General features: G+C 43.3%; 1 protein-coding gene across 3 annotated transcripts in view; it reads left to right on the plus strand.

Moving 5' to 3' along the window:
• The window catches only part of LOC114870356 (inositol polyphosphate-5-phosphatase A-like), a 91,195-nt gene that overhangs the window by 28,348 nt on the left and 41,078 nt on the right, over positions 1-21,769 (plus strand). For all 3 annotated transcript variants that reach the window (XR_008692518.1, XM_029174845.3, XM_055502235.1), the window contains 2 exons: positions 18,990-19,053; positions 20,680-20,780. Coding sequence is in view for 2 of the 3 variants with exons in the window: in XM_029174845.3 (XP_029030678.1) it covers positions 18,990-19,053; positions 20,680-20,780 (165 nt within the window). In the remaining variant the exon portion in view is untranslated. The remainder of the gene's footprint in view (positions 1-18,989; positions 19,054-20,679; positions 20,781-21,769) is intronic.

Here is a 21,769-nt window from a genome sequence, read left to right on the forward strand (position 1 = left end):
CTCGAGTCTTTTTTTTGTGATTTCAGCTTTTGAATTCACATTGGTCACAGTGGAGAAATTTTAGCTTGTGGTTTATCTGCAGCGGATTGACTTCAGACAGACGTGTGAAGGTTGTGAAAGTCTGAGTGTAACTAGTCAAATAACCTGGGTTTAGTTTGAAATGACTTGTCACGGCAGATCTGATTACAAACTAATCAACCTACAAGGCACACACACTCTGCAGCATCTAATAACTGCAGTGAGCTTAGAGCAGTGTTTCAGTAAATATGAGGTCACTCAAGGCAGAACACTGCTGTTACCGTTCCCTCAGAAGACCACAAGGTGGCGGTCGACTTTTGAAAGTGATCTTATCATTACTCACCTTAAATATTTTTCTAATTTACAAATATAGCAATTTAATACAGTTGAAGTGATATTTGTACTGTCGTCTAGATGCTAAAAATACATATTAATCAAAATACTAACAATAGAAAACATGCTCAGTTGTTTGCTAATCTGTTGGAGACAGGAAAATGTTCAAGCATTAGTCCTTAAATATGGTTGTAGACAGTGGTCTGTCGTAGAACTTACAACCAACACAGCGTTGATAAGCAACTGAAACATGGGTGACTTCCATGGACATACAGCCTCTCTTAATTGGATTCTCTAAGGTATTAAACCTTACTTTTAAAGTCCCTTAAGGTTTGGCGCACAGTGAATGAAAACTGAAAAATAAAATACATCTCTGCTTATTATGGTTATAATTAAGCAAAACACACAATTTTATTCAAGCAGCAAAACACTATTAGTAACAGAGAGACAGAATTAGAGACATAGTAACAGTGGTAACGGCTCAGCTGTTGTACAGAATCTGGCCTCTTGGTGGAGCCAAATACCTAAACCTTATATCACTGCAAGAGAGGCAGACTTGTATCGTCTTTATAGTCAATACATTCATAAGGATTTAAATAGAGTATGTTTGACACTTAAATGATATGAGGGCACAGGCGCGTCAGGTAATCGCCCCAGAGGGTCATCACTGTAGAATATCATACACGTGCTTACAGATATGGACTGTGGTCAAAGTTTGTCTCAGTCTTGGTTCTCCTCCATGTTTTCGGCTTCATCACCACGCTTCACTGCCCAGCCATGGACGCTCATAAATCACAGCACACACGCGGTCGCATTTGGTCTTTTTAAAAAAATATTACAAACGCTGGCCTTTACAGAATATAATTATCTGCCATTTCATATAAGCAAAGCTAATATCGCTGCTTTATGAGCTGTTTATTTAATGGTGTTTGTCTATAGATTAACCTTTTGTTGTATTTTCATTTTCATCAAACAGAGATGGTGGTGTGTCATCTCTTTGTGAGTCAGTCAGTGGAAAGGGAAACATCTGATGTGCTTTCTATGATGTTGATATTGAAATCCTGGCAACTGTAAATATGAATAGACTCTCCAGTCTTTCTCACATAGGGCTTGCCATTTAGTTTTGATGACATCACCCGTATTTGTTTTCTCAATCTTCGATCTTTTGCTCCCCTTGTGCTCTAGGGATAATTGTTTGTTGTCTGCCACACCTGTCAATTTTCAGATAATGTAAGTGGGAACAGTTTTCTGGCATCTGAGCTTTGAGTTTGGATGAGTGTGTGCTTTATTGTTTTTTTTGCAGTTAGGTGTGTGCGCAGAATATGTTTGTTTGGATCAAGATAAGGTTAGGAGATAAGGTGAAACAATAAGTGAGACAAAGGGAATCATCGAGCAATTGAAGCTTGCTCATTAATTTTATTAAGCAAGTGCCAAAAAAACACCTCAGTTCTCTTTATCCTCTGTACTTTGAATAAAATAGTTTTAAGATCTGTTTTATTGAGATCTGTCGGTTAGTTCTTAATAAATCTTTGATGAATGTTGTTTATTATAATTTGTCAGATTTCATTTACCAAAAGATTAATTGAGCGATAACCAATTATTTAATGGAAAAATAAACAATCATTAGTTTAACCTCAAACTGTTAATATTTTTAAAAAGACCCCAAATTTTCAAAATTAACATTTTTTTTAAAATATTTTTTTTATAACATTGGGCTAAAACTAAAAATTATTATTATTAACTGTATTGAAAGTGCCATACTTTTTCCCCTCGGATCCAACCTGCTGTAACCTAAGCTCCTGTCTTACTTTCTTTAAATTATGCACGGTGCTAATTTCTTGCTGTTGAAATGCTACATCTAGCACCTAATCACTGAATCTGAACAATGAGTAGCGAGCAGGAGCTCCAGCTCTCCTCCCAGAGGACGACAGCAGTGATGGAGGAAGACGCTTGACTGACACATTCCCCCTATGGCAAGGCCATGAGTCTGGTGTTTTACAGCCCTGTTAAGGTATACAGCAGGTAAAATGTCAATTAGGAAGGCCGGCCCTGATAACTCAACTCCCAATCCACTTGTTCTTGGCCATTAATATTTATCATAGGCCTGGCACTGGAGCTGCAGCTCATGTCATTCGAAATAATGTGCGCTAATGTTACTGCCTATTGACTCTGACTGGTGTCCATGCAGCTTAACGGAAATGCTTGCAAGGTTGCATCTCTCTCTCTCACACACACACACACACACACACACACACACACACACACACACACACACACACACACACACACACACAGTCGACAAAACACTGCAGAATAGTCATTCTTGTAAAATGAAAACTCAAAAAAGAGATATGCACATTTCATAAATGTCAGGTTAATTGTGACATTCCACGACAAACAGCCACATGTTGATGAACACAGAGACCTCAACCTCTCTCTCTGTAGATTTAAAGAAAGATAAAACAATCCTGTAAATTCCTAATGTTGCCCGTCTTAGCTGCCTCCATGATCCCTGCTCAGTAGAGTAGCCCTGTCAGTAGCTGCCATTGGCTCGACCTCACTCTGCTCCAGAGGTGAGGTCCTTAACTCTTCTCCAGGCATCGTGCTGTAATGCAATCATCAGTAACGCTCTGCTCGGCCAGGAATTTATGAACACTTAGTGTCCCTCTGTGCTGACAAGGCCTCAGCGCGAGTGTGTTTATGGTATTACCTAGAAATGTGTGTCACTTACATTTATTGTCTTTTAAAAAAAATCTTGCATCTTCCACAAGTTTACGATGAATCAAACCCGGCTGCATGTAGATATTTGCACCAGAGATGGCTCTTGTATTCGTATAGTTGGTTTTACATACAGAGGTTAACAAGCATCCGCTGCCCTCCTCCTTCCCTCTCACCCACAGCAGCAGCATAAAGGCAAGTTAAAATATTGCAAAGTAAATCCAAGAGAGCTTTTATTTCAATATGGTGAGGAGTACGGCACCGAGTGAGACCACTTGAATGGAGTAGATGTCAGCCCGGTAATATCGCCAGGCCATAACTCTGGGCGGCCATCATTCATACTTTCAGGCCAGACATAAGTGCAGATACACACACACACGCAAAGTGGCAAAGCCAAACACACACCTATGCAAAGTACACACACAGGAGAACACACACAATCTTGACACGTGTTGAGCGACAATCAATGAATCTGCCATCAGCCGTGAGTTATGAGACAGAGAGAGTGGGCATTCCCTACGTGAAAATATTTTGACTGAAAATGTAGATATAATTAATGGATTGTGTAAAGAGGTGGCGAAATTGATGCACTTATTACAAGGAGTCAAATCGGAGGGAACGGAGCCTTTTGCCCTCCTGGATCGTCACGGCGCTGTGCTCGCGCACGTCCACAAACACACGGCGGGCTCCTCCTCACAAACAGCGCTCTGATAAAGTGTTAACCAGTGTGAGTGCGTTGTTTGGCTGGGATGCAGCCGAGGGGAGTAAATCAGCTCTGTTAGAGGTGGAGGTGTTGTTGTCCTGTGCTGGAGGCTGGAATGTTGTCGGGGCGGGTGTGTGTGTGTTTGTGTGTCGCAGCCTCAGATGGTAATAATGATGTGATTCCAGCATGAGGAAGGCCGGGGGTGTACCTCACCACCGTCCATTATGATGTGCAGGCTGCGGCCACCGAGGGGGCAGAGTGAAGGTGAGCCTGTCATATCGATCTTTTTAGTGCTAAAATATGAGCCACTTTACTCTGCTCCCCGGCGCAGTGATGTGAAAAATAATAACTCGGACCCAAATTAAAAATATTGATCGCTTAGGTGGTGTTGAGAGCAAATAAACACCCTGTGAAGGATTTTTATCCCCTCCACCTCCTTAGTCCTGTCCCTCCCCGCCCCGTGGAAGGGCTGGGTCACAGATGGCGGCTAGAAGAAGAGGAAAACATTCCAGCTTTTGTTGCAGAGTGCTCTTTCTAACAGCCACAAACCAGGCTGTTGATGCTTTTCATTATTTGCAAACACAAATTAACATGCAAGCATCTTTTCAGCGTGTCTTTAACATAGATTTATTGAGATTTGACTCCATATTCCGGCATTAATGTGGCTCCACCCCCACCCCCACCTATCCCGAGTCATAATTTCTTGCACATTGCACTTTTTTTTAATACCTGTAACAGATGAGCTGACACAGGGCCATCAAACGGGTGGGAAAACAATTGCCACAAGGTTAATTTTAATGCCTGCTCCATGCATTTGTGAGCAGACGGGAGGTGTCCTCTGCCCGGGTCCTGATGAATGGCCGAGCCGAGCAGGCAGGAATGAAAATGAGAGGGGAGAGGCCGGGCGCCGAGAGCCGAGAGTCCCCGACACTCCCACATGAAATTGAAATTTTTCTGACACGTTTAAATATGGCATTCTGAAGTATGAAGAAGAGAGCCAGTGTTCCATTTAGTTTGATGATGAGAGCTGTCATGTGTCCCAGTCATTTGAATTTTACGACACCCAATTTACCCCGTGCGTCTGAGGAAGGTTAATATCCGCACATCTTAAATGGCGGATGTCATATTGTCTCGAGTCTGTAGGAAAATCAAATACTTTGGGTGTATAAAGGTTGTCGTAATATTTGGCCGTCCTGGTCGCGGCCCTATCGATTGTCCGCAAGGACGCTTGTTCTGTTTTGTGGCCAAGGCAGGATGAATAGATATTTAATGGAGCACGGGGAGCAGAGCTGGGCCGGCATCTGCATCGCGGTGCTGTGTTTCGGTGGGGACGGGAGCCAGGCGTTGAGGAAGACCGCAGGCTGCCTGTTGACATTGTTGAGAGCGCGGGACCGGAGCTGGCTGCATGTCCCGTACTGGCCTCGGGCCCTCTGCCTGTGTGTGTTCGTCCTTGTACAGTACCTGCGTTTGCACATACATGTGTGTCTGTGCAGCGTTACTGATGGGCTATAGCTCTTTGTCTGTACCTATTGATTCTGCCTCCGCCACTGGCTGTAGCGGCTTCATTTGCATGGCTTAGCTGACCCGGGCAGCCAGTGGCCATTATATTCCCATTAGCTAATCTCTCAGCTTTGATTTCCATAATCCCCTGTCCATTGAGAGCCCTCACAGCTCTCGCAGCCCCTCTCTCTAAGGACAAAGCAGACCCCCACCTTCCTCACTTTACTTTTCCCAAATTTCCACTTGCATTTGGAGACCACAGTAATGTCCATATCAGGCACCTTTAAATTATGTAGACATTTATCCTCAGTGGACCTCTTAGTAAGTTTGTAAAATTTAAGAGAAGAGTGAAAGATTTGCAGCAGGCAATCAATTGAAGAATGTGACCACAGAATGAGTGTTGTGCCAAAGTAGTGAAATGCGCAATCAGGGAAAGACATGCACTGCTAGATGCACACTATAAGCTACTGTAGACAGATGTTAATAGAAATGTAAGTGTTGCTAACATTTACACAGGAAACAGCTGTTTGTTTTACTTTGTAGCATATACAGTAGTTGTGTCTAAGCCCTAGCTAGCTCACTCCAACCAGCTGCAGCATCTGTGCACGTCTCCGTCTCAGGTGCTCGTACTCTCCTGCGAGAAACATCTAATCCGATAGTCCAAATTGACCGTAATCACTCCCGGACGGTTTCTCTCAGAGTGATTGCTTCCATTGATCAACGACGGCCCAACACCCACCACCCACATTCCACCCTCGACACCCTCTGCTCTCCAAATGAGCGGATAATTAAAAAGGGCTTGCTGTGCAACCACCAGTCAACAGACAGCATGATGGATCGGAGAGCTTGGATGCAAACCAATACGATCGCCGCGTGTTCCTCCGGCCCCCCGGAAGGCCCCTGGGTCTCCTTTAGCCAGCGTGATCAGGCATGCATGGGAGCGCACATCCTGCTAATTAAATACCCACAGGTTGGCCCTGTTTTGGAGGAGGAAGGCTTTCTATCTGTTCGCTATTGGCATGTATTTAATAATTCATGGCGCTGCATCACTCAGGACTCTGCTTAGGTTTGTGATCAAGCCAGTTGGATTTGAGAGGTTTAGTAGCTCACAATGAGCATAGATATTGGTTTTGAATTAGTTGTATACAGTACAGTACAGTAAGTAAATTACTTTTGTTATGCATAATATTAGTTACAGTAACGATGGTGTGTATTGGTAATAATCAGCTTTCCATTAATTCACACCTCTAAGATGTGGCATCTCCAGACAGATTGTTTGTCAGATTGTCAGTAATGTGCTTTAAAAACCACAGGATAATTTTCTCGTCAAGCTGCTTCTTGCATCCAGTGGCTCGTTGTGTTGTAGGTTTGTAGCTGTACGTCACAGCGCATGAGCAGCGAGGAGGCCACGTCTGATCTAGTGTTAAGCTGCAAACCTCGCCAGGCTCAGCAGGAAGCGGCCTCGGCTCCTGTGTGGCCCCTAACCAGCGCGATCCGGTGTAATTGACGAGCCTTTGAGAAAGCCGAGGGGTCGTCAGCCGCAGGCCGCGAGCCGGCCGTAATAAGGCGCTACAATGTGATCATTCCATTTCCCCTCCACTTACACATCACATCGCGTTGCATGAGACAGGACACACATGCACGCACACACCGGGACGAGGTTAACATCAGGCCCGATTTATCTCACTTGAACAATGACTCTAAATAGCCTTTCAAAAGTCAAGTGAGGAGGGAGGCAAAATAATCCAATCACACAATTACTGCTGGGCTTCATTCTATAGTTAAGTGCATTTTTATTGTGTAACCCCCCACCCACCCCACCCCACCCGCGTGCCTCCTCTGCTCTATTTTTCCTGCCTCCCTCAGCAAGCGTTCTCTCCCTGCCACTTCTCATCTAATATGGCTCTAATTGGGTTTGGTTGTACAAATCAGATTTCAGCAATTGGTTTATCCTCCTCTGAAATTGGAGAGGTCTCTGGACCGGCATGGAATGAGAGTTAATCTGTTTTTGTTAAGCCCCCTTTTTGGTGGCTGTAACGGCAACATCAGGCTGTGCCAGTTAAAGTGTTTTACCTGCCACTGTGGCTTATTATTTACCTCCACATTAAAAAAAATCCCCCCCAAAAACCACACTATATACACATTTAGCCACCCTTTGCTTCTTCTTGGGCAAATAATGACATTTGGATCGAGCATTAACAGGCTTAATTACTTTAAAATTGTCATTTTAATTTACACTGATATAGTATTGACCACACAAGCAGAGATTAAGGCCCTCAGTGGAGCGGTTGATGTGGAATTAAACAGGGCCAAGTCCTCCTGGGGCCCGTCTGGCCTGTCCTGCCATAGCCAGAAGAGGAATGACATCCTCCCCCTAATGAACTGGCAGCATGCACAGACATGAATTTGTGGCCCCGCTGGAGAAGGAGGGAAATAATGGGGTTTGGGGAGCGATGGCGGGTTATTCATTCACTGCCATGCACCAATTCTCCTGTGATTCATCCCCAGGCCCCCAGACCACCACTGCCTGTTTGCCTGCCACATTCAGCCCGCCTGACCTTTCTCCCGCCTAAGTGTGTACACACATCTATCTATCTATATCTATATTGCCTGCTCCCTTGGGAACATCCTTGCCAGGTATCATGTACAGGAGTAGGGAGGAGTTAGGGTGAGAAAGGAACCAGGTGGGAGACACTTGCTCGGAGCCTCGGCTCTCCAATATAAACAAAAACCCCCTTAGTGGTGGAGGTGCCAGTCCGAGACGCATTCCTGGGGAAATTGATCTGCTCTGTGTAGCCCGTGTCACGCACAGCTGGTTAATATCAGGGGGCTAATCATTACATTAAATCTAAACAACCCCCCACTCCCACTTTAAAGAAATCACGTCTCTTCACAATCTCTAATCAACATACTAGAACAACCTCACTTCACTCTGCTTTACTGTAGATGACTGGTTCTGGATTAAAGAAGACAACTTCTATTGTGGGCACCCAACTGCTTTAATTTAAAAAAAAGTGGGTCCCCTGATAGATGTGTGGCAGTCTAAGTAGAACTCAAGACTGTGCATGCCCTTGAGCTCGCTGACTACTGGCGTCACTGAAATAGCCTAAATGTTCTGCCGCAGATTGAAAGGGTGGGGGATTGTTCTTGAGCTCCTTATTTGATTGCATTACCTACACCTGGATGTTGTGAGGTGGAAGCCATCTTGACAATGAAGGCTGAACACAACAACAAGCCATTCTCCCTTATGGCTGGCAACACCCAGTGACGGGTATCGCGCTGTCTCCAATACTCGTAATGGACTTGGCAAGGCCCAGGGTGGCTGGGCTCGGGCCTTCTGCTCCACTCTGTCATCCAATCACCTTATTCTAATGCTATTGCATTGTTTAGTCAACCAGCCGTCCATTTACATCAAGCCGTAACCACACAGCCGCACCACAGAGGCACTTAATAGAATTAGTAGGTATTGTGCAGCACATTTTAAACACATAGGCCATTTTAAACGCACTTCTCCCTCCCTCCCTGGGCTGATGATCCCTCGCTCGCTGTCAGGATAATGGCATCACAAGCTCCTATGCAGCGCCTGCCTTCCCTCTTCAACTGTCATAAGTCTCTACTCTGCCCACCGTGGACACTTTATTCAGATCTTTAAATGTGCAGCCAATATTGTTGTCATGTTGATGTTATGTACTACATATTAATAGCTCATAAACAACATTTGTTGCATTATTAAATCACTTTTTCTCGCTCTTCATTAAGGAAGCCCAGCAGAGCCCTGGACTGGAGCTGCCAGTTAGTGATAGAGCTCGTACTTTCCTAATCTGATTTCTGGGGAATGTTTGTAAGTTTGTTCAGTTGGCCGGCTTATAAATAGACATACAGAAATAATACTATTACATATGTTGGAATTTGCAAACTCTTGCCCTCGACCAACATATTTTTGACTCTAGTGTCATTTTTTATTCCTAATTTATATCATATGCTTCCTCTGTTGTGAGCAAATTCACATCAAATAACCGTAAACTTGGTTAAAGTTCCCATTTTCTAATGATATTAAACGGAGCATGTGGCGGTTTATTTGGACTGGGGTCAGTGGAAGTGACTAAGCAATCCCTTAGTCCCCTACCCTGTTAAACTATTACCTATAAAAACACACGAGTCTTACGCTCCCATCCAGAGGGTGTGTCCTACCCACTGTAATATTGAGGGACCTTCCTCCTTCTCTCATCCCTCACCCAATTGATTTTAGTTAGGAAAATTAATGCAGTCTTTGAGGTTCTGGAGGTCAGAGGTAGACGGTATTCAGAAGATGAGGGGCGGGGCTGGACAAATGGAAAGGCAACATGCAACGAGACAGACCGTGCCTGATGAAACTTGCCCTCAAAGACACAGTATGGTTGAGGGCGGACCTTGCAGCAGCTTATGATGTATTGTCTCTGTTGGTTCATGCCATCTGCTGTGATTGACTTAGCAAATATATAGGCCCATTTATCGACTGCATTCATTCACCTCGGTGTTGTTTACTGCTCCATTTTATGTTCTTGTCTCTGTTATGTTGAAAGCAGCTTCAGCTACAACTTTTTTTAGTTTGGATGCTATGATGTTTGATGTAAACCTGGTAAGCAGTGGAAAAACCTCTGCCTGACTCCCAAAAGTTAAATGTTTTGCTATGAAGGTATAAGGCAAAGCATAATTATATAACCAATTTTAAGTGTCTAATGCATCCCAAGTGGCAACCAATTGTACACAACGATGCCCCAGTCAGCAGGGTCCATGTACAGGTTGGAGCCACAAAGGCGTCCTGTGTGCACCAAGCTGTGGCTGATTACTAACTCATTAAAGAGCCCTCTAATTAGATTGGGTGTTATGATCTTTCAGTTAAATGGAAGCTCTTGAATTAAACGATCTGCTTCTGTACCCACACAAACCCCCTTTTCAAAGCACATGGTGGGTTTCTGGAAACGCTGTTTGTCATAGAATGCTGAGATGCAGCACATGTCTGTGTTTTTCAGTGGTAGAAATGTTTACAATTTATCAAGCTCTTAACTTTTCATTTGATATAAGAAATTAAACCCTTTTCCTGGACTTGGTGTTGAACACTTTGGACACAGTTGTTCAGAATAATTCACTTACTACTAGCACAAAATAGATCTTGAGTAGTGTGTACCTGTTTATAAACGGTTTCTGTTTTGAGACCCCTTTTGTATTTCTGTGGTCAAGATTGTCCATTCACTGAAGAGGCAAAGTTGATTCATATCACTTCAAAAGAAGCTAGCACCTGTCTACTACTGAAATATTTGTCACATGTAACAGACGTGCCCACGTTGCGTGTTCTGCTCTACTTCCACGTGACCTAGTCATACACAATACAGTACCACCTGGTCATCTGTTGAACCCTCAAAGAGGCTCCCCAAGAGACTTAACTTGTTGCTGACCTGCCTAGGCCCCTTCAAATCCTCTTTTCTCCCAAGTTTCCTGTGGGTGTGATATTTACAGGAGGGAAGACTTGGGTCTGCTGCCACCCCTGACCCTGGCACAGGACCTGTGTCTTTAGACTCCTTTAGGAGGGGCCACGGCGAAGGCTGCATGCTGCGATTGTACGAATAAAAAGAAACATCTGCGTAAGAAAAGTCCCCTGTTGTTCGCTTTTTTCCATTTATTATTATAATAATACAATAAGGGGGAAAAAAGCCATGACATAATTTCTTGTTATCTAAGAAGCTGGGGCTGCATTTACATTTGCTTTTTATGCAGCGTCCAAGTGCTCTTGGGGCGATGCACTGGAGTATAACTAAGCTAGCATGGAGGATATCCAACCATTTAAATCAAGCCTCTGGGAATTTTACATAACACATCATTGGCGAGCATTGGTTTTTACATAAAGACAAAGAAAGGCCACAAAGAGCCACCGGACGGGCGTCTTAGCCTGAGACGAGCCGCTGCGTGTGTTTTCGCAGACTCCTCTAAAGCTTCACGGTCCTGTGGTCACTGTTGTGCTTCGAGAACGCCTCTGCTCATACCCAGACAGCACACAGACAGAAAGCTGCTTATTTTTTTATACATCGAGGGGGGGGGGTGAAATTATTTTTCCGAAGGCGACCTCAAAACTGAATTGAATCCACTCCTGGGATGAGTTCTTGGTTTGATCTGGAGAGGAGTGCTCTCTAGTCTTCAGCCCCAAGGAGGTACTGTGGACCGCCATCGATTGGACCCTGTCCCGTGGACGCAGTCATATTTTATAGATGCCTCACGAGAAGGCTCATGATCGGGACCATGTTGCCTTCATTTAGGAAGAGTTGTGTTTGTACTAAGGGACGAGGAAAGGCTCTTGATGCAGACAAATTGGGGTCTTCCTGATAAATTTTTCTCACAAGTCACAAAGTAATGCCATAAAGATGCAGCAAAGTAGTATATTTCATTATGGGACTCCGCAATAGAGCTGTTTCTCATTGGGCAGCCAAGGATACCAGTTTGTCACTACAAGGCCACATGAGGTAGCAGCATGGGAGAGGGACAGAATCAAAGCCTTCTCTGGACGGGAGCTGACTGATTACTTTCCCAGCTGACACTGAAGCTCTGACAGCAATCCTTAGGGAGAGTTGAGTTTGTTCCTGTGCTGATCGCTGGCAACTGGAAGTTGCTCCCCTCACAGATGTAGCAGAATGTTTAATATAATACATATCTGTGGCCAAAGTTAGAGCAGCTAAACATGTGCAGCTTTCAGTCAATTAGAAAAACTTTACAGTTTTCATTCATTCAGCGATCGGTTGCTTCCATTCTCTCGAGCGCATGCATGGTCTTAATTCAATCAGCTGTTTCACAAATGAGACCACATGAATAGGCACAATATTAAATCAGATAATAATATAGATTGATGAACAGTCTACAGTACGTCAACATTAGGGGCCTCCAAAATGAAGAGATGGACCAAAAAAAAAAAAAGAAATCAATGAGCTAGGAGACCTGTCATTTGCATGGGCCTCTTCCCCTAATGGGAATACTTTTACAGATGGGGTATTACAAGTTGAAATATTCACGTTGATTATTGGACATCCATAGCCAAATATGATTTACATTAATGAGCATAAGTATATTAAAGGCATTTTATCTCCCAGCATCCGAAACAATTGAATAATGGCTCTGGCAACCGTGCGGCAGCCTGAGAAAATAGAGAGGAGGTAATGTCACTTTAATTACTAATGGATACCTCAATTGTTCAGACTTTGATTTTTCATCTTTGATGGAATAATCTAATAAGGCAAATATTCATCATCTTCATATCCCCTTTTAAAATGATGATTTTGTCAAGCACAGAAGGTTTAGTTATTTAAGGAAAGTGGTCATTTATCATGTCCGGCCTCCGGCGGTTTATTTGAGGATTGCTTTCAAAAGATTATTTTTACTGTGAAGCAAGAAGAAAGGTCTTTTCATGCCCAATTCCAGATGTCTGGTACACTTAAGGTTAAGATGTTGACCTTGTTAGTGGGGACATACGTTGTAAAATTTCCTTCCCGAACTATAATTGCCCCACGTATAGCTCTTCTCTCTTTGTCATTGAGTGAATGTTACGTTTCGTGTTAGTTGTTCTTGCATCTTGATTAAATTGAACACAGCGTCGTTTTGGACCTGAGCTTTATCATGAAGTTGCAGAACAACCTTTGTGCAGCCGTGTAAATCACAGGGACGGGTGTGACCTTATGTGTTTATCTGTGCTCTGCTGTCTTCTCTGCAAACTTCTCTAGTGAACACCAGTTCATTCCATGACATTGCTCTTTTTAATGAGGTGAAACAACAGCCCATAGATAATATTCATACTGCAGAAGGTCCTGATGAACATTAGTTCATAAATAAAGTAAGCTTTAAATTAAGCTATTTTATCCCTTTGATAAATTTGAGTGAACACTTTCTGGTTCAAATATGTCTGAAATCCATGTCACCTGATTCTTGCAAACTGTTATATAGCATGAGACCCCAAAGGCCTTTTCTTTAATTCTATGTATTTATAGTATGCCCTTGTTAAAAGTTGAATTGTCTCCAAACATTTACCAAACTTACTGTAATTTTTGCACAGCAGAAATCATTCATTGAATTATTAATCAGAACTGGAATGATGCATTATATCTAAAGAAATGTATGATGCATTATAATAAATGTGCATCACCATATTTCTGTCTCATTTTATCAGAAGACATTTATTCAAAGAAGCCTCTCTGAAAATAAAAATGAGGTGCTATTACTGTGCGTAGGGCCCATTTTTAACAAAGTTATCAATGTCTTCCATCTGGATTATGCTGACCAAGCCAATAATGTGGTCTGGAAGAAAAACGAAATCCCCGGCAACATAAAGAAGCTCTTTTAAAGTCTGAGTCATATCATGTGTGCGCATATTCACTTTTCTTCTTTGTTAAATGTCATGGCTGTGATGGTTTTATTGCTTTAGACTCCTTGGCCGCGCAGGTTAGAGAAGCGACTGCACGACAGATGAGCATGGCAGGAAATTGGCAGATGGAAGCATCCATTTCACCGCTAATTAGGGGGTCCAGAAGCCCACCGAATGACAGGGTTCAACTGGGCAATGTAGTGCCTGCCAGCTCCCATCCCGTGCGCTTTATAAAACGCTCTTTAATTCCCCGGCACAATATCATTAAGTTTGTAAGTGGATGAACACAATGGACAAGCAATTTAATTAACTTCTACCATTGAATGTTGGAGGGGAGACTAAATGAAATTAATGCACAATATTTCCCAGGGAGGCAGCCAACCTTGGGAGCGGGTCTGGATTGTTGGCAGGTCAGGCGCTGGCTGTAGCTTTGGCCAATTATGCCTTGTTTAGACCCATCCATAATATTTTCCTCAAAAGAAAATAAAATCTGCGGTTTTTGAGATCAATCATGAGCGCATGTTGCTCGGCATTCTGGGGGATTTTAGAATAATGAAGTGGGAGTCTGGAAAACACTATGCCAGAAAGCTTCAGGGTCCATGGAGCAAAAACACAGGTATCATAAGTGATCTGTATGTCAGTGGGGTTTGTCTGTAATAGACACTCAATAAATTGGTAGATGTTTTGGAAACTTAGCCAGTGAAGCTTTAACAGCAAAGACAAAGAACACTTTTGAGGTGTTAATATTTCTCATGGGCCTTAAAAACTTTATTCAGTCTCCGACTTTTCTTCTGACATCAGCAGGGTCTGCAACTTTGGATTTTTTTAAACCCTCACCAGGAATTCAATACAATGCAATTCTGACTATTAAATCAAAAACGTCTATGTAAAGGGAAGATCAGTGGTTGTGTGTGAGCTCTTGAAGGGGATGGGGATGTGAAAGGTTAAGGGACAATCAGACACTGGCAACAGAGACTTGTCGTACTGTAGGTAGATTCTAGACTTGCATTCTGTAGCATCAACACTAGATGTCGCTAAAATGTTCAGATCTTTCTTTTTTAAGGAAGGGGAACGCAACTCGAAACTTAACGTTAACAGGTGTACTCTGAATGCAGCATTAACACGACTTCTGTCTGTTTGTGCCTTCCTCCAACACTCAATCACACCAGAGACAGGACCTGTTTGATAATATGTCAGAGGGCTGGAACAAGAGGAAGTCTTAAATGAGAGCGTTTCCAGTCACATGATGAATAATAGACCGTTTGTCTCAATACTCTCATTTCTCAATCACAGACCATGGAAAAAGAGTATGAAACACATGGCGGCTCAGAAACTCCCTTGATTACACCTCATATCACTACTCACATTTGGTCTGTGTCTTCTGCAAAAAAAAAAAAAAGCAACAAAGAGCTTGTTTTTTAAGGTCCTGTTGCCCTTGTAAACAGACAGGTGGATTTCTATGTGCGCAGCCTCTGATATGGAGTATGTGTAGAATCGAACTGTGGATGAATACTGGTCTTTAGCAGCTAATGAGGATATTATGCACATATTAATCAGAGCTGTGTCTGTGCTGTCTGATATAAGCTGTTTTGACAGCGCGTGTGTTTTTTTTTTTTTCTGATGTATCGCGACACCACTGCTTCGTGACAGCATGTCTGATTGACCTTTCCGATAAAAGCGTGCGCGTGTGTGCCTGTGCATTTTCAGCGTTCTATTGGCGGTTATGTTTCTACGTGCGGCTTTATGTGGAGGTGTGCCATCATTCAAGATTTAACCGATGAGGGGACTCCAGGGGATTTCTGAACAATGAGATATAAAGTGGAAGGAGCCCATTTTGTCTCCGTTGGCAAAAGCAGGCAGGATGCCACGGAAAGCCCAGAGGAGACATCCCTGAGTTTCTTGTAATGAGCCTTGCGACTTAAACCCAGATGAATTTGATTCCAGAAGAAGCATCACTTTAAAGGAAGTCTTTATTATAGCTTGGGTCATGTTGTCATAGTTCTGCCTCTTCTTCTTGGCTTTGTCAGTCGACTTATCCAAACCATGTTTTCAGGTCCGATCGCCTGACTGCTCTTTACACAACCTCCTGTAGAAACAGATCCCTGAGGTAGTACACAACAGAGGATACAATCTTCTAGAATCTCACTGGCCACGTCTCCTCATCGCTGTCCTCCACAAACCCATAATGCTGCACTTTGCTGCAGTAGCACCTGGGGGGACGGCAGAACATTACCCTCTGAAGTTGCACAGTGACACTGTAATGACGCTGGAGTGTGTATGTGACAGCTCTCCTGGGACTGGTCACTCTGCCTCAGCGCAGATTGGAGGTGAGACCTTGAGGAAAAATGATCACTTTTATGTTTGCTTTATGGCTCATTTTTCACATTAAACACAGGAAATCTATTCGGAGGTCACCGGATTTCCGCTTCCCTTCGTAGGCCAGAACTAATTTTTGCAGCCCTTAGCATCGATAAAGCATCGAGCGGGAGCAAAGTATGCAGCCTATGTACTGCTGCTCACAAGTCTCTATTTTCCGCCGGCCCAGTCTATTGGGACTTGTTCAGCTCGTATCTGCTGGGGTTTGGGAAATGTCAGCCGCACACAGGGCATGACCACACACGGCGCGCTCTTATCTGGGAGCAACACGTGATAAGAGATAGCATTGCCCAGAGCCCGTCATAAAACCTCCGCTTTTATGGTGCGGTTATTGTCTTTCTGTCTACAATTATGGCGATTACTCATATCCCCCTTTACCCCCCCCCCCCCCCCCCCCCCCCCCCAGCCCTCCCTGTGCACTTAATAGACTGCATTTTACTAATGGAAAATTAAGTAGCCGCCGTGGCAGTGGGGTTTATAAATATGTAAAATATACTTTTAATTATTTCAAGTGAATCTGGCAGCTAATCAATAAGGAGAGACGTGACAAACATACATTTGACACAGGCCATTGTAAAGCGACTGGTAAAAGATAAGCATCGCCTGTCAGCGCAGTCCCAGCCCTAATGAATATTTTGAGCCTGTCATGTAAAGAGACAAATGGATTAATTGCGCCCCGCTAATATAATAGCTTCTTCATGAAGAGTGCGGGAGGGTGGCAGAGGAGAGAGAGAGCAGCTGCTAGGTTCTTAACCCCCATGTCAAATAAATATTTATTGGGGCTGAGGGTTAAGTAGATTTTTGCGATTACACGCGTAGCCACTTAGGCACAGTTGTTTATCATTTATTTGAAAATTGATTCATTCTGGTTTGTTTGATGCCATATTAATTTTATTTTTGAGTCATCTCGAGCGCGGCCGGCGGATGGGAGAGATCAGCTCCCACTGCTGAGAGGCCGCGGCTGTTTAGAATCAAAGCGAGGGGCTTCATCATTGATTTTATTTTATTTTTTTACAGCCAGTAATTACTCAAGAGTCCCTACAGTCATTAATTAGGTTTGGGGTCAAGTGGTGACTTTTTAAGTGTAATTTTGCAAAGCTGCAACTAGATGATTGTCATAATTGATTCATTTGTAGACGTAGTTAAGTTAATTGATTATTATTTTATTATCTTTATTTCAAAGTTTGATTTAAAGATAACTCAAGTAGTAAAAATAATTAAACTATGCAGACCTCAAACTGAATGTTTGTTTTCAGTAGTTTTCTAACAGGCTGTGATTCAAATATGATCAAGCAATAGACTTTACTCATTGGAATAAACCAATGACTAAACTTAACCAGCTGTAACCAATGATGTGCGACCAGTCGTGTGATACATGACACACACAATTAATCATTGCCTTTATTTTATTTTATAAGCAGTCAAGCAGTAGTTACATTTTTTACTCTGCAGAAAAGTCCAGCACTGCAATTTAAATTGTAAAATAGGTTTTTTTATTTATATTTTATGATTTACCATATGCGATATTTCAACACTGTAATTTTTTCTTCACTACCCTGAAATATTCACACACGCAAACAGCAGCAGTTTGCCATTTTGATGAATGGCCACGCTTTTCACCCCTCGGCCTGTTTTCCCGATCCGTCTCTGTCCCTGGGTCTGTTGGAAGCGCTCTAAGGTGAACGAAAACATAAATGGAAGCGAGCAGAAATAAACGCATGGGGGCCCTTCCAGGAAAGCGACTTCCTGCAAGGGAAAAGCTGTGACCTTGAGTCCTGCCTTTGCCCGTCGCTGTCCCGTCCCTTACGCAGCCCCTCCTCCTGAAATGACGGTGGGGGGGTGAGGGGGTTGGTGACGCTTCGGGTCACTGTCCTCTGTTCTCATCAATTAAATGTGGGACAACGTTTTTTTTGTCGCCTGAACTTATAAGTCAAGGAGATGGGCAGGACCTCATGTTTGTGCTTTTGACAAATCAGCAAATGTTTAATCTCAAGATGTGCTGGGGCTCATAAATAATGCAAACGCCGGGCTGGGCTGGGCCGGGCCGGGCCGGGCCCAACGTCTCTCCTGGGCACCTGCACCCGCTGTCAATAGGGAAATGCAGAGAAACCAAATCCATGGGCTAGAGCCTTTTTCCTCCTCCAGCTCCCTTTTATCAATACTCCTTACTGTACCTGAGCATGGGAGGTTCATCTCTCTCATTACTGATATCTCCTCATTGTCTTTTTTGATTAGTTTTCTCTCTATCTGCTTCCTAGCTTTTTATTGTGATCACTCTGGATTTTTGTCATGAAAGTTACTCAACGCCCTGCGCCTCGCTCTTTAAGGGGAAAAGGACTTAGAGCCAAAGGTCTGCTGTCTCAAAGACACAGGGGATTGAGCTTGAGCTTTTCCTCCATTTGACCTAAATGTAAAAAGAGCAACAGAAAGCAGTGTAGTGGACTGTGAACCGCATCAAATCCCTCTCTCCACAACTCTCCCTTCTTCCCACAGACTTTGATTGGCTCGTCCGCCGACTGGGAAAGTTTCCTGATTGTTCGCAGGGAAAATTAAGATTTTAAGCCTATTGAAGTTGATCTTTGCTCCTTCAAAAGTCCATCTGAATGTGTCTTTTGAAAGCTCAAATTGTTGACTCTCCACATTAGAAGACCGTGAGCCTGGAAATGGGCTCGGCTTTGGCGGTGCGTACTGTACTGTGTGCGTGTTGCACCTGTTGTTGCGAGGCTAATGATGTGCACTGTTTGTGGCTTTGCACTGAGCGCTGCTATGGGGAGTGTGCTGTGTAGTAAATGAATGAGATTCGGGACTTGGGGCCCAGTTTATAAGGGGCGCATTCTCACATTTCCTTTTACACACAATGAAAACAACAGGATTTGGAGAGCTGGAGAGTTATAAACCAATTCCTCAGGTGCATTCTTTTAAAAATCTCAAATCATTCTTTTTTTCCCCAATCTTTTGCAGGCTCTTGGAAGTTTCTACTTCGTCCACGACTCTTTGCTAGACATCCGCCAGTTTGATTTCAAAGGTGAGTTCCTCCATGCAGCTCACGCATATATCATCATCACTGCCTTGAAATGAAACCTTCCCCCTCCTCCTCCCCCACATCACACAACCATTTGCAGGCTATTCCTGCTTCCATCAAAACCAGCGAGCTGAGATTGGCTTTGAGGATAATGTAAAGGGAGCGGGAGAGAATGGTAATGCTTATTAATATTAGGATTTAATTCATAAGATTTCGGGCCTACGGTAATAGGCTGTGGCAGGTTATTGGACAGTTACAGCAGTCTCATCAGCCTGCGGTGTCAGAGGGCCCCGAGGTCTGGCGGCCGTGCTAATTAAAGAAGGGATATAGATGTAGAGACGCCTTGCTTCCCATTAAACCCAAGTCAGCATTAGCACCAGTTACCCCAGTGAAGGACAGGGCGAAGGCAGGGTGCCGCTTGACAGGCGAGGAGACCACTCCCCACCTACACAGACATTCTTTTAAGACAGAAATTCATGCAAGAAAATAAATATAAAACAAAATTAATATAAGTATGTCACAAACATTGTCAGTTAAGAACATCTTTCAGTACTTTCACAATGCTTTTACGACCATGAGATTGAAGTTCTTCACAGGTGATGAAGCATCTACAGGTTTCACAGCTATTACAGTAGGTAATGTTGAGATGTTGAAGTCCTGGTTCAAAGCATCTGTGGAAAAAGTAATCACATTGATGGGCTTTTAAAAGTTACACACCATAGGCTCGTAATCTGATTCCATTTCAATAGTAACCTTCTAACATACTCGATATGACGACTGTAAGAACTCAAACACCTCATGACACTTATTATTAACGGTTTACAGCTCTTCTAAAGACTCTGCTATGCTGTATTCCTGCATATTAAAGAAGAATATTAAATTTGGTTTAAAAATATTTGTAACAACAACGTACGTCCATGATTGTAATGTGGTTTGAAACTCTCAAAAAAGGCATAAAATGTTTACCTAATTACTCTCCTATGATTTAGTGTCAACAAACAACATATTGTGTAGCTTCTATAAATATGCAAAATAGAGAATTATATTTGTTTTAGTCTTAATACAGTGATAATTTATGTGCTGACGTTGTGTTACATCTCCTAAGTGTCAGCATCTCTCCATCACGCAGACGTTTAATCTACTTGCTCGTTTGTTTGAGTTGTTGTTTTGTTGTCATAGTGGGTCAGGTATAGTTTTATAACTAAATCATATTCATATAAATACATTTTATTGGTACAGAGGGAGATTACACTAAAACCTGACTAAAGTCTTTTAATCTTATTATTAGAAACATATTTCTGCTTAGATTATTCACATTGATGAGGATGATGAGAAAAAACTAGTGCAATCGTCTGATGAGATCATAAACAAGCATATCTATGCTTTCCTTCAGTGTTGTATGGATGTTTGACATCATGGTGACCAGCAGGTGGGGCAGTTGTCTGAGAAAGGTTCTCTTGATGAGCTCTAGGATGTTCTTAATCACACTCGGGTGGTGGGGGGTTCATCAAAAATTAACATCCCCTGTCTGTAACAATACTGTCTGTGTCCCGTCCCCTCTGTGTGTGTGTGTGTCTATCTGTCTGTCTGTCTGCTATTTGTCCCTCTCTCCTCCCTATATCATTTTAGCCTTGAGATTCAGGAGGGTGCTGGGGAGGGAATCCTTCTCGGAGCTAGAAAGGACAACCACGCTACAGAAGGAGAAGTTTCCACAGCACTACTTTCCTGAGGTGGGTTGTGTGACGCTTCACTGACCATGGAGTGACTGTGGCGTCTCACTGCTTCCTATAGACTGACAGGCTTCACACAGGAAAAACAGAAGTGTTTCAAATTGCCAAGCCAAACGAACACAGCTCGTTCACATTCACAGTATGAATTTTTTGTTGTTGTTCAGATAGTTTCAGCCTTAGCACACATGATTTCATATTAAAATGAAGTAACCCAACCCTGGACCTTCTTGCTGTGAGACACTACACCAGCCCACTGTCCTATTGTGCTTTCATTTCTTAGAAAAACGCCTTTTTTTAGTGAGAGTTGCTGCCGACAAAACAGCAAATTTAAAAACACATCTATCAAAAGATTCAATTGTAGCAAGTGAGGAAGTCCTGCTTGTGTTGGCCGTGTCCTGTGGTGCAGCTCTGTGCTCGCTCCGCTGTACTCAGTTTTCTGCTTGTGGATGTGGTGTGCCATCAGAGGGGAAGCTGAGCACTGAGCATGGCTGTGCTGATATAGTAATAAAGAGCATGACCGCCCGTGTGTCATCCCCGCACTCCCCACTCATCTGTCAACCATGCTCCGACGGCCGCCTCCGCAAATATATGCAAAACAGATGGATACGGCCCCTTCACACACTTCCCCCAATTTCCGTCTCTTTCACACACTGCAGGACCCCCTCCACCCCTTCCCATCTCGTTCCCTCTGCGCACCCTGAGCCATCCTAGACATACACGCAAACACACACACAGACGCTTCACGTCTCAGGTTTCCCCACTTTCCCATTCCATAGATGATCTAAAACCAATTGCACTGATTGAGGCGCGAAGACATCTTAAGTGATTACGGCAAAGCATTGTTCTGCGTTTAACAGGACAAGCAGAGAAAGCCACAAAACAAACCTGCGAAGCGTATTGTGAGAAGGATGGCGAGGATGATGTAGAGAGAAAGGAAGTGTGTGTGGGAGATGAGAAAAGTTTGGCCTGGTGATTTATGCCTCTTTCCC

Source organism: Betta splendens, chromosome 15 (assembly GCF_900634795.4).
Source record: "Betta splendens chromosome 15, fBetSpl5.4, whole genome shotgun sequence".
Classification (NCBI taxonomy): Eukaryota; Metazoa; Chordata; class Actinopteri; order Anabantiformes; family Osphronemidae; genus Betta; species Betta splendens.